At 34.3% G+C, this 21,253-nt stretch overlaps 2 protein-coding genes across 3 annotated transcripts; both read right to left on the reverse strand.

Moving 5' to 3' along the window:
- Nucleotides 1-202: 202 nt before the first annotated feature.
- LOC135619982 (ribulose-1,5 bisphosphate carboxylase/oxygenase large subunit N-methyltransferase, chloroplastic-like) lies at nucleotides 203-9,313 on the reverse strand. Of its 2 annotated transcripts, none has more exons than XM_065122519.1 (12): nucleotides 8,857-9,313; nucleotides 7,662-7,825; nucleotides 7,444-7,527; nucleotides 7,257-7,314; nucleotides 6,948-7,001; nucleotides 6,716-6,787; nucleotides 6,330-6,410; nucleotides 4,769-4,941; nucleotides 4,086-4,188; nucleotides 2,126-2,257; nucleotides 923-1,045; nucleotides 203-447 (listed from the first exon to the last, which is right to left on the reverse strand). In XM_065122519.1, the coding sequence occupies exons 1-12, from the start codon at nucleotides 9,232-9,234 to the stop codon at nucleotides 358-360; spliced, it is 1,512 nt and encodes a 503-aa protein (XP_064978591.1). In that variant the 5' UTR covers nucleotides 9,235-9,313; the 3' UTR covers nucleotides 203-357. The 2 variants fall into 2 exon arrangements, with proteins under 2 accessions (XP_064978591.1, XP_064978599.1); XM_065122527.1 differs by lacking the exon at nucleotides 8,857-9,313 and adding an exon at nucleotides 8,043-8,247.
- A 2,029-nt stretch (nucleotides 9,314-11,342) lies between these two features.
- LOC135636085 (disease resistance protein PIK6-NP-like) lies at nucleotides 11,343-20,792 on the reverse strand. Its single transcript, XM_065147636.1, is given in 7 exon segments — nucleotides 11,343-12,936; nucleotides 12,938-13,242; nucleotides 13,297-13,719; nucleotides 13,977-14,045; nucleotides 14,192-14,492; nucleotides 17,079-17,172; nucleotides 20,564-20,792. Coding segments are annotated over 7 exon segments (2,940 nt in total). The 5' UTR covers nucleotides 20,718-20,792.
- Nucleotides 20,793-21,253: the final 461 nt, after the last annotated feature.

Consider the following 21,253-nt stretch of genomic DNA (forward strand, 5'->3'; position numbering starts at 1 on the left):
TGAGCATTCTCAGCCAGGTGCAGACATCTCAACAGCATCAGTGCATCACACTGCCCAGATTGAAGTGTTGTTACTTGGTATAATTTGATCATGGAATCTGATTCATCTGATTCCTTCATGACCAAATGATTTAACAGAAACAGATTTTAATATGCAAAAGATAGTTAGACATCTGTGCTGCGGTTGTAAAAGACCAAAGAAATGTCAAATCCTCAATTACAATTATAAATCTCTTGTAATAACACACAAATCAACAGCACATAATAGGACAATTTTGATAAGCTAAAAGGAGGAAAGACCTATGAAATACATGAATCAAGCAGCAGAAGACATGGATGCCACAAAGGTCTCCCAGACTTACTGTTTGAAGAGCTTTCTGAACCCGTTGAATAATGTTAGTGCCCTTAGTTCGCCACTCCTCATGTCCCTCAGCCGCCTCCGCAGTATCTGCAGCCCATGTTCAGCAAACATCAATATAGAGCAAGTATGGGATGAGCAAGAAAATATATTGCTAATCAGTTATAAATAAGAATAAAATATATGTTGTTTGTAAGATTATTATTATAGAAAAGTAATCTAATATATCAAATTAGAAAAATATTATTATGTTTGGCAAGATTGTAATCTTGGCAAGCAAAAACGTTGTGATTGTTTGATGTTCCAAAGGCACCAGTTGCTACCAAAAACTTATTTGCCTGCCGCCTTTAACTTAGTCAAAGAATTTACAAAAAGGGGTGTGTGTGCTGATGATAGCTAGGCCATAAAGAAAATTTAGGGTAAGCAGCATGTTGCCTGTCGCCTTTCAAGGACTGTCATATGGGTAAGCATGCTAATGAAACCATTTATAGAGAGTTAAACATTTCTAAAACTAGTCAATGCATGCAGACAGTGTTTGTACAGGAAAAATAATCACATAGCTCACATATTGTGTTCGATATAGAATTCTCCGCTCGCTAGTGCATAGATCTGTTGCCATCTTTTTCAAAAGTGATTTCCGGTTGGCTTGCTTTGCACTGAATGTGCCTGAATCAGGTGTACCACCACCCTAGAAATTCATGAACCACGTTAAAGTCAAGATGTTCTAAAGTCAATAAGATCAAGCAAGAAAAGGTAGTTCATTTAGTAAGGCATGAACTTTATCCACACAGTAGCATCAAATTTATATGCTTGATAATTTTAACCAGAATACCAGCTGGAATGATAGGATCCTCCTTCCTACATACTTGATGGGGTTTGTCACTTTTTCTGTTCTATGACATTTTTGAATTCCCGAGATTCTAAAAGCAGTTGTAATGAAAATGACTGATTGCTTAGCATATATGTAGAATTCAAGATCATAAGCAGCTAATAGATCTATTTTCAAAAAGGTTCAGAAATTAAGGTAAAAAAATAAAATGAGTAATTAGGAATAGTTCATGTAAAAGTTTGCACAAGCAAGACATTTTCATCCTAAATGCTTATTCAATCAGAAAATGGCATTGTATACAAATTGAAACACTAATTACATATTTGATAAACAATATTAAAGTGATATAAGTCAAATGTCCACTTGTTAGGAAGAAAAATCATGCATGGGATGCATTGGAGTAGGATGTCCTAGGCACCATCAGACTGCACAAGATATGTAAAACTTTAAGGCTCATGTGGCACAACTACAAGGTCTTTATGACATCTGCAGCAAAATAGTCGCCGTTAAGAACTATAGTTATTTCAATCTAACTAAAATAAGTCATTTGGAAATAATGTACAAATGGTCAAGAAAACAAATTATTTACTATCAAATAACAGTAGAAGAATATAAATAAAATAAATTAAAAGATGCATAATTTGCGCATGAAAGTAGATAATTCATTGGTTTATTTTGAACATGTAAAACAAAAGGTCAATGAGAAAAGGCCACAATTCTTTGCAGGATTAAAAAGAACTAAAAATTAATACATGCTAACTTATAATAAAATTTCTCATGCTACCTGCAGAGAAACTTTAACGAAAATAAATTAAGTTAAGATTGGGCTACATTAGGGGCAACAGATGTAACTTAATATGTTAATTCTGAATTTTAAAAATCAAATTCCAAATATCATTAGAAGCACACAAACATTAAAAAAAAAAGATGAATAATGACCTCTAAGAATTTGGTGTACTTAGATATGCTTGATTCACAGCAATCCAAAATGAACTGAAGAGCTTTCTCTTCCAACTCCGGATTCTTTATTCCCATCTTCAATGCAGTCCCATTTGATGAAGCAGCAGCCATCTACAATTTCGTGCATAAGAGAGGTTCAATTCCAAAACAAAAATCTAGATAGGATTGGTACACAGCATCACTTTACATAAGTACTTGATGGGAAAATGAAGAGGGATCAGGATTCAGAAAAGAAAAGAATATGCCCATTATCATAATTGTAAATGTCCTAAAAGTTTACAGTAAAAGGGCCCTTTCAAGAGAGATTAGTAAGGCAGATGTATTGTGTTTCCATATAGCTTGGTCAACAAAGACATTACTAATGGCTTATGCCACTATCTAAGCTATGATAGATACTCTGACTTGAATGAAGTCATTAAGTGTCCCAGTTTCTGAACTGGATGGAGCAGTTCAGCATCCCTTTCTTTCAAGAACTCAACATGTGGACATTTTTTTCCTAAAATGTGCAGTACACTTTCAAACTGATGAGTAGAAAAAACCTGTGAAAACAGAAAATGTACAGCAGAGTTAAGCTTTGTTAACAACTTTGATATGTAGGACCAAATTAGGCTATGTTTACAAGCTTTCTTATCAGGGTTTATACCAAAAACAATAAAAGATACAAGTGCAGGAAGGAACATTTTAAAATGTTATAATGTTGCTTTTACTGGAATATGAGGTACGCTATTGCTAACAACCAGTCAATGATTAGAAGAAATTGAAATATTCTATCCAGTAAAAGCAAAATGTGGGTGCTTGTTGCATCATGTTCCCCCATAATATAAACAACCCAGTCAAAAAGAAGAGGGTTGTCACCAGCAGAAATGTTATACCATTAATGCTAGATATGACAAATATGATAGATAACAATTATCTAATTTTCTCTCTATCTTTTATGTCCCACCTCAGTAATTAAAATGACTTGCAGCAGGCAAATTTAATCATCTCAATCATTAAACAAGTAAATCAACGCACTGTAAAATAAAAACTAAAAGTTCTGTTTAATATTTATGTAAAATTCTTCTTATCAATTTACGGGTTACATAAGTAACCTTTCGATGGCCAAGTAATTAACATCAGAAACATAGGTGCAAGATTACCACCATGCCATAGGCATGCAGACTGCCAACATCATCACGATGCAGGTTTGCCTGCAGCATGAAAAAATTTTAAAAAAAATGGAGAAAGGGAAATAGACCAATTCATATGGTATTCTTGGTGGACGTTGTATGATATTCTCTGTTGATTCTTCTGGTGGCTTATACTGTACTAACAGGCTTCTCATTCTGAAGTTTAACAGGCTTCTCATTCTTGTTGCACACCAATACTAAGAAACTCTCCGCATTATATCAATAAACCTTCAGGATCAGGTTGCTACTGGTTCTTTTTAATTCATTTCTAGCTAGATTTTGTTGCAGTTCAGACATTCATTTGAAGGTATAGAATTTCTTACAATGCTATAACAAATCAATGGTGTAACAATGCCATGAAGCAGATCTTCATACTATAGTACAGTGAAATCTGATTACATGTTATGGATATGCAACATCTTACTATATATCAGTATGCATTTAAAATACATACTTCATCGGTTCATATTACCACTTTCACAATGTTTCAATCAGCATATCTGACAGCACTAAAAAAAGCTATTAGATATTATAAAAAATATCACTCAGACTCAACCAGTTAATAGGATGAAACATCTGAAGTGTGTTTCCCAATGACATCCATTTGTAAATGCTGAGTTTTAGCGTTATATTCTGCAGATACTGTATCTCCCTGTATATCTTGTATAATTTTATTATTAACTTTTGTGCTTTTTTATCCATTCAAGCAATAATAAAGGTAGGCACTTATTAAGTTATTCATGTGTTGCAATGCAGAAAAACTATCAAACCTCTTCAAAGTGTTGGCTCATATTTGGCGGGCTGACAACAAGGTAGGAGTATGCCATCATCTCCACTGGCCAACCAGTAATCTGCAAAGGGAACCTCTGAGGCCTGCTCATAGTGGACCCCAGATTATATTCATTAGCTTTCACATAATTTAAGGGTGAAAAGAAATGCTCAAACACAATGAATCTAGATAATCATTTGTTATTCAACTACTCTTTCAGTCAAAATTATCTTTATTTTAGCAAAATATTTGTTCTGTTTTGTATTTAATAATGAGACAAATCTACTAAATGATTCCATAAGTGATGACAAAGATGAGAGACTATATTTTCAAGAAAACAGTCAAAGTTTGAAATTTAATTTTTATAATACAAACTTTCCAAACTGTTTTATTTATTTAAATATCCTCCCTGTTGCTGACTCCCAGAATCTCTTTCTCTTCAGTTTTTCAACACCATAAATTATTATGTTCTTGGTGCAAGAGATAGAGAATTGACTATACAACATACAGTTCCAGTATTAAGGTAAAATCATTCCTCAAATTTCTTTATTAAAACATAATTGACATTTAATTTTCAAAAGTTACTGAATTAGGTAAAGCTTAAGACTAATTTGTAGGCTTACGCCTACTCAATATTGTCACAATTATCTTCATGACTATATTTCGGCAGTCTTCGGCACTTACGTTGACAAACCATGCTTTCTTAGTGCTTCCAGTTTCTCCTTGTAGCATTTGTCAGATTTATTTAGACTCAATGATAACTCAACCGAATCATTTGGGTTTGTACCCTCTTTTGGGACAAAACCATATGACAGCAATAGCTCTCCATTGGATTTCTTGCCATAGGATATAAAAACCTGTAAAGCATGTTTCAGTAACAAGTCAATGATTAATGGTTTACAGCTTATTTATTCAAATTATGGACAAGTAATCTAACAATTGTTCAGGGACAAAATGCAGGCAACTTCAGTAACCAGCAAGTGAGCTGTTTACATTGCACATCTATTTTATTTAATCTCTGAATCATGAATGTAGACAATCTTCAAAAAAAGAACATTAGGATAATTCATAGAGCACTTTTAGTCCAATACGGATGATCTATCCAAAAATAGTGTATTAATACAGGCAGCACTTCAGTTCAACAGGGAATAAATCTCATGGCAGCTGGTTAAACATAAAGAGTGATTTAGATTTTTCCACAGAAAAAGCAATGGACATCAATAAATTCTTGCATTTTTTTTATTTCAGTATAAGGGTAAAGTTTGTTAAGCAACTTGGTCTCCCAGAAGGTACTGTAGGCCTAGTCTGTTCTCCTTTTTCACCAAAATAGATAGGAGATCTACCCTCTTTGATCATCAAGAATTATGTCAGGATGCCCCACCTAAAGGCTTTATGACAAAAAATTCATTGTCAAAGGAGTGGAGGTAACAACTGAAAAAAGTCAGACACTAGTGGGACAACCCCAGTTTGCACGAAGGCTAATCTAATGTTGAAGAAAGCTCTGTAGACACTGAAGCTTTCACACTCGATTTAAGTTTGTCAATGTAATATAGCATTCAAATGTCAGTTTATTATCCTCGGTCTACTTAGCATACCAACAATATCCAGCAGATAAAAAAGGTCTCATGGTGGCAAAAATGGCAAGGTGGTAAAGAGAAAATCTTTGAAAGACATCCATTGACTCCAGCTAATAAACTATCAGATACAGATCCAAAATTACCTTTTAATTTGAATTTCACTCCTATATTTTCATTTCTTTAGGATATTAAAAAAAATTATTGAACCTGGGCAAAAATGTGGAAGATCAAAAATTAAATCCTGGTGAACATAGGTTGAAAAAAGTGGATTTAAAATGGAACAACTGATAATTAGAAAGAAATTTCACTGATGAATCAATAGTAAACTTCTGAAAGCATAGACATAGATGACTAAACTTCCCATTCTCATTTGGTGGAGGAATTATGAACAAACTGATTTTTATTTAAATGCAATTGAGAATGTACCACATATAAAGGATAATAAAACCAGCTAAGAATTTAAATTTTCACAGGAGCCAACTATGTTTTATGTATCAATGATTTGCCATTTTTCCTAAGCCTGCATACAATATCTAAAAACCGCAATAACAGTCATAATCTAGCAGTCTTTATAAATCATTTGAATTGAGACATTTGACACTCCAATTGATACCACTAATACTAGAACGATACACCATAAATGAATAGATAGAAAAAAAATTGTTTACCTGCTCACCTGGTTGATATGACTGGTCAGTCATAAAAAATATTCCCTGTGATGATTTGTCATAGTCCAAGAATGTCTCCACCTAGACCATTCGTACATAAATTTAATTTAAATAAATGTGCTTCATTAACAGATCAGGAAAGATAAAAAGGAATCCTATAGGTCTAAAACAAAGTTAAACTTAAAGGATGGTAAAGCAAGGAGACACGCATCAGCTTTTCGACTGATGCTAAAGCATTATAGGTTTTGTGAATGTCAACCATACCACTAAAATATGTAGACATGACGTAGGGAACTGACTGCTTTATGCATGCATAAAGATTGAAATAGGGTACCACAAGAATCACAATATTATTAGAAAAGCATGTTGTCTATGGAATGAGATACCTGTGGACTATGGTTAAGCATGTCAGCCCAAGGAACTAATGCCACTTTTCCATTCATCGAGGGCAAACGAACCTTTCAAACCAAGTATAGAGTTCACAGATCATCAGCTTATAACTAGTAGGAATCAATATGCCAACAAAAAAAAAAGTTTCAAAGATGAGATGATATCGAGCATGAAATGGCATTATTTAGGAAATTTACAAAGCACATACTAGTAACATGTCTTACTTACCAACCGTGAGAAAAGAATGCCAAAGGACCACAGAAATGAATCAATGTTGAAAACCTGGAATGAGTTATAAATCCCAAAACAATCAGAATATACACATTACACAATTATCACAACGGACAGTTAAACAAACAGAAGAGGAAGGTGGTAGATTAGGTGTGAAGAGAGACTTTAAACATTCATATGTTAATAAGCTTAAAATAATTTGTATGACTGTGAAGGCAAGATAAAGTGAATTTTTTGCTGAGGCAAGTTAGATCAAGAATGGTTTATTATAGTGAACAGAAAGATCTTATCATTCACTAGAATTACCTCCTCTGGAAACAACTCAGGATGCTTAGAAAATATCCTTAGTTTTAAATCATTATACCTGCAGAAATGCACCATATAAGACTTGGTGAGTATACTCAAACAGAAAAACTAAAAGAACACTATCAATATAAAGTATGAAACCATGAACTATTTGCTATTAGGCTGATTAAAAGGAAGAACTCCATACGTTCCTATGACATTGGTAATCCGTTCAATTGCTCTTGCTCTTATTTGTGAAGCAACCAAATATGTGTCTAGTTCTGAAGGTGTCCTGCAATGACATATAAAGTCTGTCGAGAAGAAATTTGAGAATATATCCTGATAAATTGGGAAAAGTGAAGCACTTCTTCACACAATAGCTATTCAGTCACATTCCATGTCATAGATCCAAGAATCTCAACATACCAGTACAAAAGTGAGTAAGGCTGCCTAGGCAACGCTGAGATATATCTATTCCATCTTGAAGAGCTCATGAGACTCGCTTCACTTAGCAGGTAGGTGGCAAGCAATGGCCAATCTGGTACGGAATTTTTCTTCAGCACATTTCCCACTTCTGGACAGCTCCATTCCTATAAAACAAACTTGAATTCTAAAGCTGGCCAGTAGATGGATAACATGTTGGCCATGTCAACTAAGTGAAATTCACTTTAAAATAAAGAAATGACTAATTCTCTTTAAGGAGAAACTTTGTTCCAAATTAAAAGGTACAAGAGATAAATATCAAATGCAATCAAAATGTACTAATCAAACATCAAAGATACACAACATTACAAAAATAAAACCTACTCTGCCTTCCAAATAATAATATAATTGCCTCATGGATATGCTGCACCTTGTCTTTGCATGATGACATGGGCCCGCCAGCCTCGAAATGCTGGCTGCCATGAATTAAAAAATGGTAAAGAAAATATAGAAAAATCTAACAAATGATCTGGAAAATAGATACGAATCAATAAAAAGTATCTTTATATAAATAATGGAAAAATATGGACGTAGTACTGGAAGAGATCAGCAGAACAATTAAAATTAATGAGCACCCTTTTTACAGCAACCAGAAAAAGAATCCTCTTTGATTAACTGTTCCACGATCCTAATTACACTGATTTTGGATCTCCGCAAAACAGCTCACTTTTTATTCTTAATGTTTTATGACTGTTAAATAAGTGTGGTGCCAGTTTGTGTCTTGGTTATCTTGGTTTTGGCCATTCATATTCATTCATTTTTTTCAAAATGCAACCTGACAGTCATTTGTATCTCCACCTTTTATATATGTATGCACAGATAAAAAGTTTTCTGTAAGATGTATATAAGTGGAAGGAAAAGTAATTCTTGATAAAATGATACAATAAATTAATATGAAACATTTTAACACTTTCTTTTAAATTCAAAATTATGAGCACCAAGTCAGTCAATTTCAAATATATAACTTCTTGAACCACCAGGAGGTAACATGATAAGCTCCTTAATGGAAAAAACCAACGCCAATTACCCTAAAAACATAATTCGTGATCTACCATGGCAAGATTGTGATGCCACAGACAAAGAATCCATATTTGCTAACTAAAGCATAAACATTTTGAGGAAACAAGTTTGTCATCACCGAGTCGGCCGTAATAACGAGCGAGGGCGGCACGAAGAGGAGCTTCTCCCCCTTGCGGATGTTATTGAGTGCGACGAGGCCCCTCTCACCGACATCCACCCGCTGTATCTCCAACTTCTGAGGGGGGAGACCGGACGCCGACAACCACCGCTGCAGCGCGGAGGCGCTCTCCAGGGACTCGATCTCGCAGCCCCAGGGGACGACTCGGGCGTCGGAGCCAGTGAGGGCATTGCTCGACGTGGCGGAGACGGAACATCGGATCCGGCAGCGGACGACGTGAGCGGAGGAGGAGGAGGAATCGGCAGCGGGCCGAGGCGGAGGCCACGAAACCTGAGGGAATTGGGCACTGCCCAAGACTCGACAGAAGATTTGCGCCATCTGTGACGGGGCGGGAGCGAGGAGGGAAGCTTTGGATGATGAGATAAAAGAGAAAGAAGAGGGAATCTTATCAGGAATCTTTTGGCCTACGGGAATGGTAATGTAAATGGAACAAAAGTTCTTTTATTACAGGATATTGCTATTTGTAATTTATAATAGTTAAGAATTTTGAATGTTTTTAAATTATTTTTTTATGAATAAATATATATGTCATTAATTTATAATTTAATTCTAATAAAATCTTTTAACTCTCTTACCTATGATCCCTTTTTCCCTTTCTTTTTTTATATTCCTCTCATAATTTTAAATATTTTAAAATTATAAAATTACGGATCGAATCGAAACCAAAATCGTCCGTCTTTATTCTTGAACCATTGATTTTAGGGCCAATGATTTTGATTTTTCAGACCTAGAATTCATAATTAAATCACTCGTGATTGATTCGATTTGATTTCAATTTTTACTTAGGTTTCGATTCTGTTTTAAACCAAATCGTTATCTTGCCTGATCTTTTGTTTAAGAACTCTCACACGGTAGGTATCTAAGAACTCTCAGAACCATAGTTCAATCTACCCACATGATATGTAATGGATTCAACAACTCCTTAAAAATTTATATAATTCCAATCAAATAATATATATAATTTAATAAATTAATTATATCATTCAACAATCATATGCTTCTACTGTATAACTATGAGAAATTAAAAAATAATCATATGAACAAACCATAGTTCAATAAACATTATAACTTAAATGCTAGTAAAAAATTATCACAAATAAATATTTTTTTATGTATTCAATACATACTTTCAAAATATATATAAATATCAAATCTTTTTTTATGCTTATACAATTTATAAAACATCAGTTTCACATACATTTTAAAATCATGACTCACTAACAATACTTTTCAAAATATAATATATTAAATATATTTTTTAATGAAAATAAGTATAACTAATGTCACATATCATAGCATAAAATATTCATAGTGCAATGACTATCATTCATATAAATATAGTTAAGAGTTCATAAACATAAATATAATTGAGATATAACTTTCTTACTATTATTATGTTACTAAAAATAATACATCAATAACTTTCTTACGAAGCAAAGAGTTTTAATAAATCTTTTTTTTATATATAATTTCAAAACTGTTGCAATCATGTATCAATTAAGATCAATATAATCAAACATTTTACAGTCATTTTCAATATGATGTTGGACAAATATTTTCAGATAAATTCTGAAAAGAAAACTTAAAAATATTTATAAAATAATAAATAACAATTCAAACTATATGTTTTTCCAAATTATCAATATTTAAATCTTTTTACAATAATTTTATGTCTTGCCACATTCCAACAATGAACACAATCTTCAAGAAAGCGAGGGTATAAAATTTGGAAGCCTAATATGAGGAAAAAACATATAATGCAACACTGGAAGACCACAAAAATAATGTAAAACAGCATTAATGTGATACGACGAGTTTGGGATGGTTGGGATGTGCTGCAGCAATTTTTCTGATCACGTCCATGAGCCATTTGTCGTAGATGGCCACCTGAACCTCCTTGAATTTTGAAAGGTATTGCATTGTTGAGATGCTTTCTTCGACTATACTTATTGAAAAATTTGAATTAGAGTTTTTTTTTATTTTTGATTGATTTAAATTTATGACATATAGTTAAAAACGGATTTGAAATGTCTTCTCTTTCAATGAATAATTAGAATAATTTAAAAAATAAGATATTTTCTTTAAATGTAAAGACCGTCTTATTTTGCGCTTTAGACAAAAACGAGTTTAATCGAGTTTCTATGTGCGAAACGACTTTCAACATTTGACATGTTCTTGAAACCACTCACGAAGGCACAAGTAAATTAAAATTTTTAAAAATCAACTTTTTAATGCATAATTTTGAACTGTTTCACATGAAACCAAGCAAAATCATTGGAGACATGTATATCCGTTTTACGAATGTCATCAATGGTTTAAAAGCTCTTGGTAAAAGCTTTTCGAATTTTGAACTCGTCAACAAGATTTTACGATCGCTTTCTAAAACTTGAGATTAAAAAATAATGACTTGAATCAAAAGATTTGAATCATTTCCCTCTCGAAGAACTTATCGGGTCCGATCTCAGTAGTTCCAGTTTTGTTGGCTGTGCCCCATCTTCGAAACTCACATTCAAAGAACCAGTTTGGAATATCCTGAGGGCCGTGAATCCTTCACGACCGAAATGCAATGTTTCCGGTTGTTGTTCTGATTCTTCTTCCCTCCAGAATTGGAATGAACGAGGTCCAAGTTTCAACTGGACCAGTCCAGGAAGATCTTTTAGGACTTGGATAACATCCGGGTCAAGATACGTGTTCCTCAGATTTATCTTGGCGATCTGATCCAGTTTCGGGAACCAAGCAGGTAGAGTTAGTATAGGACCATTGAGATGTAGTTTCCCGAGGAGTAAGGGTGCTGGATCGAGGTCATTTAAGGATCTAATTACTCGATCACTTCGGTCGGTAAGTGTCAAAGATCGAAGGGAGCTGTTAATTTTCTGAAGCGATGTGGATAGCTCCCTCCTAAGTTTTGGAAGATCATAATTATCTACAACCGATCTGCAACCATGAAATCTACTTCCCCGCTTGTATCTTGATTTGAACTCAACACTTAGCTTCTTCAGTTGGGTAAGTTCACCAATCTCCCGCAGCACAGCTCCGTCGGTACCAGTTATCACTCCTAAGTTCTGTAGTCCCTTCATCTTCCTTATTCCTTTGGGTAACATCAAACCGCCATAAAACCAGCTGCCACGAAGATATGCCAGTCTCTGGAGCTTCACAACTGCTCTAGGTAACTTTTGTATATCGGTTTCTCTGACGTCCAGAAATTGGAGGTTCGACAGGCCGCCGATAGAACCCGGAAGCTTCTTGATGCATCTACTGTTTCGCAGAGATAGGAAGTTCAAAAGAAACAACTTGCCGATATTCTTGAGGTGAACGTGACGAAGGCTCCTACATTCTTGCAAGTCCAACACTCTGAGCAGCCTCATCTTCCCATAGTCATGCAAAGGTATCACGTTACCAAATGTTGTGAGCGATCGGATCTGAGATAGGTAGAGATCATCTTTGATGGTGCTTTCTCCTTGTTGTGCTAAGCGCCTGACCTTATTGTGGGGGATCATCGTAGAATGCTCACTCAGCACCGTTACGAAGTTCTCCTCCACGGACATGGAAACTATGACCTCCAGCATTATATCATGCACCCGACAAGTTTTCACCTTTCCAACAACATCAATCTTTGATGGTTGGATCAAGCTGCGGTCGATTAGCTCGTTGAAGTAACCCTCCGCAACTTCCTCATCGGACATGCCACGCCTTCCATTGACCAGTCCTTCGGCTATCCATCTCCTCACCAAACGCTTTCGATCGATCTCATAATCTTCAGTGAAAATACTGAGGTACAAGAAGCAAGGCTTGAGAAGATAAGGTAAGTCATTGTAACTCAAAAGAAGTACACGATTTATATTCTTTAGACTATCATTGGTTTCCAACTCGATACCAAGGTGGTCGTGCAACTTCCGCCACTCGTCCGGCGTCTTTTTGGGATTGGCAGCCAGCGCGCCAGCTATTGTGACGATGGCCAGTGGTAGTCCATCACATTTTCTCAGTATGTCTTCCGTGAGCTTTATCAAATTTCCAGGGCATGCAGATCTGCCAAAGACTGTTGCAAAACAGCTTCATGGACTGCCGAGTGGAGAGAGGTTGGACTTCATGGATGTGATTACAAAAGCTGTTATGAGAACAGCAAGTGTGTGCCACAGTCTTATTTCGAGTTGTGACTATGATCCTACTACCACTTCTATTATAAGGTAATGCAGCTTTGAAGCTATCCCAGGCACTAATTTCCCATGTATCATCAAGAACAATCAAATACCTCTTGTCCTGGAGATGGCCTATGATCGTCCTTCTCAGATCTTCCTCTCGCATCTTATCTAGAAGTTGCTCCACGACCTCTATATCTTGATTCGAAGCAGAAAGTTGTAGGATATGTTGAATCTGCTGCACGCTGATGGAGAGTTGTCGAATGATGCTTCGCAGAAGCACCTCCACCTTGTAAGATTGTGACACGGCAATCCAAGCATAGGCATGAAAGTGGCTACCGGTTACCTTCAGGCTCTCGAAGACTTGCATGGCTAGAGTCGTCTTGCCAAGGCCACCGAAACCTACGATTGCAATTACACCAAACTGGTCCTGGCCCTCCTTCGTAATCCGTTCGATGAGATCGTCCCTCTGCGGCTTGACACCGACGAGCCCACCTTCCTCCGACACAGAATGATAGTTATGGGAAAACCAAGCGCCGGCCACCGCCTCATCAGCGGTTATCATTATGATCCTACTCCCATTCCTTTTATCGGGTAATGCATCTTTGAGGCAGTCCCAGGCAGAATTGATCGGTATATCATCTAGGACAACTAAATACCTCTTATCCTGAAGATAGTGATAGAAATAATAGAAGATAATAACAATAATTGAAGAAGCTTTATTGTAGAAATGAAATAGTTTTAGCTTGAATATATTAACATGTTCCCTCTCCTATTTATACAGATTAGGAGGAAAGATTTCCCTCAACAGAATAAACAGAATAGAGAGATTTACTCATATAATTTGGGAAATCTTATCTTCTATCAAGTTGGAAAAATCTTATCTTCTATCAGATAGTTTATGATCGTCGTCATTAGATCCACCTCTCCCAGGTTATCCAGACATTGCTCCACTCCCGTTTTATCCAAATGCAACGCCAGATCCCCGAGAACCTGCGGAATCAAGGACAGCTGTCGAATCATGGTTCGGAGAAGCTCCTCCGTGTCGTGCGACTCTGACGCCATCACCATTGCGTGGGTTCGGAAATGGCCGCCGGGGATAGCCAAGCTATGGTGGATTTCTCTGGCAAGAGTCGCACCAGCAATGTCATCGGGGGAACTACCCCAACCTGAAGCTGAGGCTGCTTCGCATCCATTAGCCACCCAGGGAGCTCATCCCCACCCATCCTCTTGGGTCGAACTTCTCCCAGAGGAACAGAGTGCAGCGGGTCAGAAGAGTTGGGAGCGCTTGTTGCACCTCCACTTTCCAGAAAGTAGCGTGCCCGCCTCTCACTCACATGGTAAGCTCGGAGCTTTAGTTTCTGGAGGTCAGTGGCAACGTCATGACGAGCTTTCAATCTCCTCAGCAGGCGAACAGTGTCAGTGAGGAAGTTTATGGATCTTTTAACATATTAAATATGATCAAACAATTGTTTTATAGAATCAAAACCTATTTTTGATTCAAAACCTAATTATTGGATCTTTAACGTATCATTAAACATTTATTTTATAGAATTAAAACTGAATTTTAGTTCAAAACATTCTTTACAGATCCAAAACAATGGTTTTAAAATATTTTCATAAAACTTGTTAAAACCACAATAATATGCATGAAATCCTACAATAATTAAGAAACATATTAACACGGAACGTATCTAATGAATCCATTAAAGTATTTTCTGAATTAATCAGTAATTTGGCATTCCAATTGTAGAGTATCTTAAGAACCTTAGATTTCTCTTTGACGGGTGAAGAGAAACTTCATTAGATACCGCAACCATGGACTATAACCTTATTTATAGTCATAATTAATGAATCTATAATTATGATTATATTCATAATTGATGAATATGCAATTAAACCTTAAGAGTTTCATATTTCTATCTTATCTCGTCATTAAGTTAGAAATATGATTGATCGTATCAACATAATTAATTTTCATAATAATTATATCCCTTAGCCAAATAATTTTACTTTAATTAGATCACTTTAATTTTGGCTAATCAAAATAATGGCTTAACACATTTAATTATACATATGTATGTGTGACCCTTAAAATTCTAACAATCTCCCACTAAATCACATATGTATCCTTATAAATGTTATATACTTTATGAGCTCAAAACTATTGTCATTATTAAATAGGACATACAAAACAATCTCGTCCAATGACCATATTAATATAAGACCAAAGCTGTCTTTGCTATATCAATCATAGCTAAACCCATCAATGATCACTAATATTAACATAATCAAATGACATAGATCAATTATGAAATATGTAGCATGAAAATTACATAAATGTGATATGTACATATCAATTTTCAATTGGTCTAACTTTATCTTTATGAGATCATTAATAACTTTAATAGTCATAATGTACAAAATATAATAAATTGAAGCTTTATTTCTGGTCAGAAAATATATGTACAAATACAAAATCTGGCATAGAACATACAACAAATATATGATAGACTCCCACTAAAATGAGGTTTTCTCAAATTCTAATATACCCATATAAGCAATATGCTTATGAAAGATTTTGGGTGGTACACCTTTTGTGAGAGAATCTGCCAACATAAAGTTTGTTCTTAAGTATTATATAGAAATTTGTTTACTTTGTACCCTTTCTTTTATAACTAGAAACTTGATGTCAATGTGCTTTGACTTAGTCGAGCTCCTATTGTTGTTGGAGTATAAAACAGTTGATTTATTATCACAGTATATCTTTAGTGATCTTTCAATCCCTTGTACTATTTGTAGCCCTGTGACAAAATTACTCAACCAAATTCCATGATTGCACGCCTTAAAACATACTATAAATTTTGTTGTTATGGTAGAAGAAGCAATAAGAGATTGCTTGGCACTACACCAAGAAATCGCCCCACCAGTCAACATATAAATGTAGCCCAAAATGGATTTCCTATTATCTTAGTATCCAACAAAATCGCAGTCAGAATACCCAATGATCTCCAAATGGTCTGATCTCCTATATGTGAGCATATGAGTTTTTATCCTATTTAAATATCTCATGACTCTTTTAGCTACCTTCCAATGATCTATTCCAGGATTGCTTAAGTATCTGCCTAACACTCCAATAATATACGTTATATTCGGATGCGTACAAACATGTGCATACATTATATTCCCTACAACTAATGTATAGGGAATCTCCTGAATATCTTGAGTTTCCAGATTTCATTTAGGGCACTGATTGAGATTGAATTTCTCTCCCTTTGTAACAGGAGTGTCTCTTGATTTACAATCCTGCATGTCAAATCTTTTGAGTGCTTTATTGATATAGCTCCTTTGCGATAATCCTATAATACCCCGAGATCTATCTCGGTGTATCTGGATTCCTAATACAAAAGAGGCGTCACCAAGATCTTTCATCTCAAAATTTCTAGATAGAAATCTCTTGGTTTCGTGCAATATGCATATATCATTTGTAGCAAGCAGAATATCATCCACATACAATATCAAGAAAATGAATTTGCTCCTAATGAATTTGTGATACATGCAATCATCAACAGCGTTCACCTCAAAATTAAATAAGATAATTACCTGATGAAATTTGTGATACCACTGATGGGATGCCTATTTTAGCCCATAGATGGATTTTATCAATTTACAAATCATTTTCTTTAGGTCTCCTAACACAAAGTATTCTAGTTGTACCATATAAATTATTTTATCAATGTTTCTATTGAGAAATATTGTTTTAACATCCATTTGATGAAGCTCCAAATTAAAATGTGCAACTAGAGTCATAATTGTCCTAAAAAGGTCTATTGTTGAAACAGGAGAGAATGTCTCTTTAAAGTCAATCCCTTCCTTTTGAGTATAGACCTTTGTCACAAGACGTACCTTATACCTCTCCATGTTACCATTAGAATTCTTTTAAAAATCTATTTACAACCAATGAGTTTTACACCTTCTGGTAACGTGACTAGTTCCCAAGCTTTATTGTCTTGCATGGACTTATACTCTTGATTCATTGCTTCAATCCACTTATCCGAATTAGAATCCTTCATGGCTTGATGGAAGTTGATTGAATCATCTTCCATTATACCACTACTTTCTTCATGTTCATAGAGAAATATCATATGATTATCCGAAATGGCACTCCTTCTTTCCCTAGTGGATCATCGCAAAAGTGTTGGCTCTTGCGGCATGGATTCTTGAGGACGTTGAGTTTGTTCCTCATACTGTGTGAGAGTTAAAATGACTATATCCTTTTGAGGTACTAAACTTGTCATATCAGTGGCAACTATATGAATTGGATCAAACTGGACCAATTCTTCCTCAAAGGTAAAGTCTTTTACTTTATTTCTCCCTCCAAACTCAATATCTTCAAAGAATGTAGCAATAGTCGTCTAAAAAATATTTCTTGATTTAGAATCATAAAATTTATACCCCCTAGATCGCTCACTCAGAATAACCAATAAAGTAACTACTCACTGTTTGGAGTTTCAATTTCTTTTCATTAGGCTTATAAGGCCTTACCTCAATTGGACAACCCCATATATGAAAGTATTTTAGACTAGGTTTTCTCCTAATCCAAAGCTCATAAAATATTTTTGTAATTGCTTTAGTTGGTATTCTATTAAGAATGTAAACTAAAGTTTTTATTGCTTCTCCTATAGTGACTCTGGCAAAGTAGATTAAGAAATCATACTTCTTATCATATCCTTAAGTGTGCAGTTTCGTCTTTCAGCCACACCATTCATGCTAGGTGACCCTAGCATTGTATACTGAAAGACAATTCCACACTCCTCTAGGTATAAAGTAAATGATCCTAGATATTGTTCACCTAAGCCGTCATTTCTGTCGTAATATTCTCCTCCATGATCATATCTGACGCTTTTTATACTTTTACTAGTTGATTTTTAATTTCAGCTTTAAATATTATGAACATATTCAAATACTGAGATTTTTTATGTATTAGATATAATGATCCATATCTAGAGTAATCGTCTATGAATGTTATAAAGTATTGTTAAACATTCCATGAAGGTGTAAGAAATGGCCCACAAATATTTATATGTATCAATTCTAAGACATCCGTAGCTCTATATGCACCTGATCTCTTAGGTTTGGTTTGTTTACCTTTAATGTATTCAACACAAAACATATAAACCTGATAAGTCAATAAGATCAAAAATCCCTTTTGACATAAGTCTTTCAACTCTATTTCTAGAGATGTGACCCAAATATTTATGCCATAATACACCAGAATTTTTAATTTTACATTTAGTATCTCATAATTCCATATTTAGATATTCATGATAGGATACTATAGTGTCAAGTAAATATAGATTATCATAAGCTATAAGTGAACCAGTTTCAATCATATTTGAATTTAAAGACAAAATAAACTTATTGTTTCCAAATGAATAAGAATAACCATATTTGTCCAAATAAGAAACAAAAATTAAGTTTTATCTAAATGATGGTACAACAAAAATTTCTTTCAAATCCAAATAATATCTATTACATAATAACAATCTAACTGTGCATATAGCTTCCACATCTATCGATTTTCTGTCCCCCATATAAATGCTTCTCTCAGCATCATTGAGCCTTCGGTAGCTCGAGCAACATTGCATTGAAACGCTGATATTAATTGTTGTATCAGAGTCTAACTACCAAGTGTTTCTAGGTACTGAAGTTAAATTGACTTTAGAACAAACCAAAGTAAGGAATATATCCTTTTTATCACGCCGAGCATGATATTTGGCACGGTCCTTCTTTAAATACTCAGATTTCTTGCAGAAGAAACAGGTATCATCCTTATTTTATTTCTTCTGTACTAAACCCTTATCAGCCTCATTCTTTCTATATTTGTATTTTCTTTTCTTGCCCTTAAAGTTGGTTTTGTTTAGAATAATTTAGTTTAGCAGATTTTATTGTAAGAGAACCTAAACAAGAGAACAATAAATAACCAAAAATTATGTTCATATCTATTACCATAAACTTAAATAAATTTAAATAATGATATAACCCATCTCAAGATACCAAGTATAATATTAATATATTATCTTTGGACTTCAATATTAATTGCTAGTGGTAGTCTTGTTGCAATGGTCAAACACTGGTAATAAGGCATGTCAAATGAGAAACCCATCTTTGGATTGATTTATCATTTATATGTATAACTTTATAATTATCACGTGTTTATCATTACAAGTATGTATAAAATCTCGTTAGTTATTAACCTTCTTTTGGGCTAGGTAATTACCGCATAGATGTAAATACACACTACATTTAATATTTTCATGAGAAATATTATATATGAGAGGTCACTTTGACGATTATATACATTAAATTACTCAATCTAATTTTAAACAAGCATTAATTAAATTTAAATCATAATAATCAAATTAGTTTGACCTTAATTTGTTGACTAAAATATTTAATACATGTAAACTATTCAATTTATGTTAGAAAACAACTTTATAGAACTAATATTATATTTAAACCAACATAATATTACAACAATATCTAATTAATTAAATTCATATAAATTTAATTAGAAAAAATCCAAAGGGAATTTAAGAAATTTATGCCTTGAGCGAAAATGAATTTGCATACTAATAAAAAAAAAGACATTAAGAGAAAAATATATCTCAAAATTAAAATAATATAATAATCAGAAAAAGGCATTGAACTAAATGTGAAACGTGATTATATAAAATCATCATCTTTTCCAATAATGATAGAACCAAATCACTCCAAAATACTGATGAAAACATCATTATAATATATGAAAAACAAGCTTAGATGTTTAATAACCAATTGTTGGATTTTTAACATATCAAATATGGATCAAACAATTGTTTTATAGAATCAAAACCCATCTTTGGTTCAAAACCTAATTGTTGGATCTTTAAGATATCAAATATGGATCAAAGAATTATTTTATAGAATCAAAACCGAATTTTGATTCAAAACATACTTTATAGATCCAAAACAATGGTTTTAGAATATTTCCATAAAACTTATTAAATCCATAATAATATGAATAAAATCCTATAAGAATTAAGAAATATATTAACATGGAAGCGTAACTGATGAATCCATTAGAATATTTTCTGAATTAATCAGTGATTTGACCTTCTAATTACAGAATATATTAATAAGAACTTTAGATTTCTCTTTGACTGGTGTGAAGAGAAACTTTGTTAGAGACCACAACCTTATTTATAGTCATAAATGATGAATCTATAATTATTATTATATTTATAATTGATGAATCTATAATTATTTATCAAGAGTTTCATATTCCTAACTTATCTCGTTATTAAGTTTCTCGTTATTAAGTTAGAAATACGATTGATGGTATCCACATAATTAATTTTTATAATAATTATATCCCTTAGTCAAATAATTTTACTTTAATTAGATCATTTTAATTTTGATTAATCAAAATAATGACTTAAAATTCTAAATGATTCGATTCTCTTGAGGACGTCTCCCAAGACGATATCTGAACACATCAATGGAATCCTCAGCGACGTAAGCCATCTCTCGAACTTGCTTCATCCATGTCTTCACTAGCTCATCATGATCTTGCCCGGAGGACAGAACTCTCAGCAAAGAAGTCATGCTTTCTATCTCGTCCATTATGTATCGTGCGTCATCGGCAACGCCAGCCAGCAATTCCGCTTCTTGTGCGAGGATGCTTCCCAACTTCCCCAAGAGCGCCTAGCGGCGCTCTCCGTGAAGCTCACAGTGACGGCTTCCATATTTCTGGCCCTCCAGTCGTTTTCCGGGAGATGATTCACTTATAACAGCCAGAGCGCAAGGCCTATGGCTAACCAAGGACACGGATCACGCGCTGCTTAATCTCATACTCGCAATCCGCATGCGAGGTTAGCTTCTTCTCACTCATTAATCTTCAACATGGGCGTCCTCTATGCCAATCCGAACCTTCTTTTAGATGTCATCATGTTCAAGATGTGGTTTTGATGATTTACTATCAAGATTTGTGTTAACTTGATCCTTGACTGATTCCATAGCCTGTGATTGAAGTTGATGGTCCACCAAATTAAATGATAGAGAGAGAAAAACGTGTAGGCCTATTGGTTTCAGCTCCCTTCATCTCTTTCCCCAAATTAATTGTTGCTTCGGTGGCAAATGCTATCCATCGACGAAAGCGG

This window comes from Musa acuminata, chromosome BXJ1-3 (assembly GCF_036884655.1).
Source record: "Musa acuminata AAA Group cultivar baxijiao chromosome BXJ1-3, Cavendish_Baxijiao_AAA, whole genome shotgun sequence".
In the NCBI taxonomy this organism is placed as follows: Eukaryota; Viridiplantae; Streptophyta; class Magnoliopsida; order Zingiberales; family Musaceae; genus Musa; species Musa acuminata.

What these genes read in the sequence shown, in the direction of transcription:
- LOC135619982 (XM_065122519.1), bottom strand. Translation starts at nt 9,234, where the DNA reads ATGGCGCAAATCTTCTGTCGAGTCTTGGGCAGTGCCCAATTCCCTCAG. An exon ending in AGAAAGCATGGTTTGTCAAC is followed by an intron (nt 4,189 to 4,768) that starts GTAAGTGCCGAA and finishes CACTATGAGCAG; the next exon opens with GCCTCAGAGGTTCCCTTTGC. An exon ending in TTCTATATCGAACACAATAT is followed by an intron (nt 448 to 922) that starts GTGAGCTATGTG and finishes CATGGGCTGCAG; the next exon opens with ATACTGCGGAGGCGGCTGAG.